We start from the raw sequence: 4,212 nt of genomic DNA on the forward strand, positions 1-4,212 counted from the left end.
GCTGGTGTGGCCGGTGTGACATTAACACATAGTGAGAAGAAATTGAGTTGTTTGGGGGTGTGTTTTTTGTTTGGGGATTTTTTTTTGTTCTCAAATGTTATTCCATCTCCTGTACGCAGTTAAACACATCTCAAAAGGTTGCTTCTGAGATTGCCTATCCTGAAAAGGATGTGATGGTTGGAGGCCATCTTGGGCAAAGCAGTGACAAAATGATTGAATTTTCAGTCTCTGGAGAGGTCAGGAAGAACGTCAGCAAGGTTAGACTTCCATATGGCTGACCATGGCCTGTTTAGGATGCTGGTTGGCAGAATGCCTTGGGACAAAGGAATTCATTCTTCAAGAATGGAATGCTTAACGTGCATTAGCAGGTGCTCCCCATGTGCCTAAAATCAAACCAGCAGGGAAGAGACCAGCCTGGATGAATAGGTAGATAGTGCTTGAACTTAGTGAACAAAAGGAGAATTTATCACCTGTGGGAGAAGGCACTTTCATCCCATGAAAAGTGTAAGGATGATGTTGGGTTATGTAGAGAGAAAGTTAGAAAAGCGAAGGCACAGGTGGAACTAAATCTGGCCACTGCCATAAATGATAATAAAAAATACTTTTACAAATACATTAGCTATAAGAGGAGGGCCAAGGGGAGCCTCCATCCTCTGCTGGTTACCGGGGGAAACCTAGTGACTGAGGATGAGGAAAAGGCTGAGGCACTTAATGCTGCTTTTTCCTGTCTTCAATAGTCAGACCAGCCGTCCTCAGGGTTACTCAGTTCCGTGAGTTGGATGGCAGAGATAGGGAGGCCCTCAGTGATATGACTTAGTGATGGTCTTGGCAGCCCTGGGGTAATGAGTGCACTTGATCATCTTACAGGTCTTTTCCAACCTAGTTGATTCTGTGATTAGTGTTCTATGAATGGCACTTTGAAGGTGGCATGGCTTGTTCTCTGGTAAGAGTGCACTGGAACATATCTCCAGACTAAAAACTCTTCACTATGCAAGTTTTATACTTCAAAATAAGTTCATACTGACAATTAATTTGATAGCTCTATGCTAGAAATCATAAAGAGAAATGAGCTCCAAGTTTCCCTACCAGACGATTCTGTGTCAAATATTGTTAAAAGTAACTGACAGAACTTTCTACGGTCCAGTAAAGTCTTCCTAATTTTGGAATGTAACTGAAAGCCTAACAACGAAGAGCAGAAATCTGCAGTTCACTAAACTTGCTTGTTCAGTTGGGGCCCTTATACTTAAAAGGTAAATACCACATTTCTTTCAACAGAAGACTGAAAATTAGTAGGTCCTGCTGTCAAGGTAAGTAAGGCAGGGCTCTCAAGAGCTCTCCTTTCTTTTGCAGAACTAGATCTATCTTGACTTCTTGTCCCTCAAGGAACCCTGAAGGAAACCACCTGACATCTGTGAACTCCTGCTGCCCACTTGAAGCATTTCCTTACTGTTTGACACCTGGTTCTACACCCACTGTGCTACCTTTCTTATGAAAGCACTATGAAATGACAGACTAATTCATTGGTTTTTACGCAACATTTTATCATCATCTTAAAATTAGCACAAGAAAATTTTTATCAAGTCACAAAGGGCAATAATTTGTTTTTTTTTTTTTTAATAACAGTTTTTCCCAAAGCAATTCCCAGTCCATCTACCCTACAAATTACCAAGTTGCCGTCCCTCCCTGCTACCAGGGTCAGTATTTTAAGTGAGATCCTGTAAAGGGATTGAAGAGAGAAAAAACCCAGAACAACAACAGAAGATCAAACCACCACCCACCAACAAATAAAATCCAACCTGAAAAACCCTTTTCCCACAACTCAACACCAGAAGCACTTCATCAAAAAATACTTTCCTGTTTAGAATTCTCAATAACCTAATTCCGTACATGCTCCCTCTTCCGGGAAAATGACCAAACCCCCACCACAGGGCTACAAAAAGAACTCTAGTCTAGTGTGGCCCTGTAGCCTAGTAATTAGGGCATTCACCTCTGAATGATGAAACTTGGTCAGCACTTGTTTTCAGAAAGCTTTGGTATTCTGGTAACTTGACTATATGTTTGAAGAGCAATTGAGGATGTAGATACCTAAAGAAGCATATTCAGAATAAAAAAAAAAGTCATGGTCATAGTGGAGATAGTCCAGCAAAGAGGCCATGAAAATGATAAGGATTGGACCATCTGTCATGCAGGGAAGAGGCCAAGAGAGCTGTGATTATTTAGCCTTCAGAAGAGAAGGCTCAGGGGAGGAAGCAAAGAAGATTGAACCAGTTGCTTCTGGACCAGACTCACCTGAACAGCTGTGGCATCTCCATCCTTGGAGATGCTCTGAACTGAACTGGAAAAGGCCCTGAGCAACCTGCACTAATTGACTCCACTTTGAGCAGGGCACTGGGACTTGACCAGATGTACCTTCCAATCTCAATTCTATGTTTCTATGTCCAACACATGATCAAATGTCTGTCATGAAGATGGACGGAGTAATTTAACCCCGTAACATTATATTGCATATTTAATGATTTGAATCAACATTCCTTGTCAGCATACAGTTAACCATCAATGTGCAAACAAGCAAAAACACTTTTTAGCTTTGCCCTACGAACCATAAACTTTATCAAAGTACTTATGACAAGTAACTGGATACTATCAAAGTATCCTCATGTTAAAATAAGCTGCTTAATTACACCGAAGGATCTAAACCAAGATTATTATTATTTCTCAATTTTTTTCAAAATGTAATTTTATACTTGCTTTTTTGTAACTGCCAAATAAGCAGCAGCTCAGTCTGTCAGTGAGGAAAGAGTAATAGGCTGTAATTACTGACTGCAATACACACAGCTCCCCTGACTAATGAATCTTGCCTGCCACAAGCTCATAGGATTTTTGATGCAATTTGTATACTTTTACAACACTCATAGGAGTCATAATCTACAGTTAGATTATGAACTACAGATTGAAAAGAATAAAAATCTTATGATTATTAACCCAAGCATGGCTCAGAATGCAGACTTGGCTCAGCTAAAAAGCCATGTGCTTAAGGACACAGTGAAAAAAGCACCAAAATCTGAACTCATAGCAGCACAAGCAGTGTGCCATTATCATTACTTTAAAATAATTAAGAACATTTTGCTTAACAAGAATCATTACTTAGAATTAATGCTTTTTAGCAGCACAGTGATTTTGGTAGTTGTAGTTTCCTGTAACTGAAGACATAAGGACATAAGAAAATGGTTTATATCATTTTCATATGCATCCTCCCCTTTAAAGACAAAAAAAAAAAAAAAAAGGCTGTGTTGATATCTAACCATTTAGAGAACAAAATTCACATTTAGTTTTACAACCAGTACAATAGGCAAGAGAATGGTATTTTCGGAATTCTTTAACTAATTTCTTCTTCTGCTTCAAAGGAATAGTGAGGTCACTGTTCATTTCTTGAACCAATGTGAGAAGATACTGATTTGTTTGTTGTTTTTGATCTTCATATTCTTTAGTTGTCACACGCTGACAGAAGGTGAAGCCTTTGTGAGAAATCAGAGGTTCAGATTAAGTTTAATGCATTATCTAAGAGCCTGATTAAAAAATAGGATCAGAAATGTAAGTATACTGATATTGCAGTTGAGATGCAATTACAGTTTTCTACGAAGTGGAACACAGCCCTACACTGAGCATGGATGAACATCTAAACACTCATTGCAAAACTAAAATTGAAAATCAGTGTTGTAAGTACAATCACAGGTGTTTCCGTATTGCAACAGGCCTGCAAGAAAAAATCCAATACAGTTCTTACAAACAAAAACCATAATGAAGAATGCTACACAACAAGAATGGCACCTTACAATTGTCATGATCCAGCAATTCCCTGTGAATCAATCAGATCTGTAGCAAGGTCCAGTACATAATGCAAGTGAACAAATACTTTGGAGAAACAGTTTTTTCTGAAATCAGGAACAGAATTCAGGAACTTCTAGGTGACCAGACAGCTCAGCATCATTTGGGCACCAGAGGCAGAGGTGATGCAATGGGCAGTGGTTCAGGGTGAAGGCAGAGCAAAGAACTGGACCCCAAGAGATATGCAACTCAAGCACAACCTAGCTATAAAAAGCTTGTGGACCTATGCAGTAGAGTACTGCCCTGCAAGGATTCAAGCCCCATCATTAGGCAGGTGAATTGTGGCCTGAGGAAAGACTGGCATTCAGCTACTCCACAGACACTATT

General features: G+C 39.6%; 1 protein-coding gene across 1 annotated transcript in view; it reads right to left on the bottom strand.

Moving 5' to 3' along the window:
• Positions 1-3,297: 3,297 nt before the first annotated feature.
• DEPDC4 (DEP domain containing 4) overlaps positions 3,298-4,212 on the bottom strand; it is a 12,015-nt gene continuing 11,100 nt past the window's right edge. The window contains exon 9 of the mRNA XM_010023109.1: positions 3,298-3,515. Coding sequence (XP_010021411.1) covers positions 3,298-3,515 — 218 coding nt within the window. The remainder of the gene's footprint in view (positions 3,516-4,212) is intronic.

The sequence above is a fragment of the Nestor notabilis genome, unplaced genomic scaffold (genome assembly GCF_000696875.1).
Source record: "Nestor notabilis isolate BGI_N333 unplaced genomic scaffold, ASM69687v1 scaffold6801, whole genome shotgun sequence".
In the NCBI taxonomy this organism is placed as follows: domain Eukaryota; kingdom Metazoa; phylum Chordata; class Aves; order Psittaciformes; family Psittacidae; genus Nestor; species Nestor notabilis.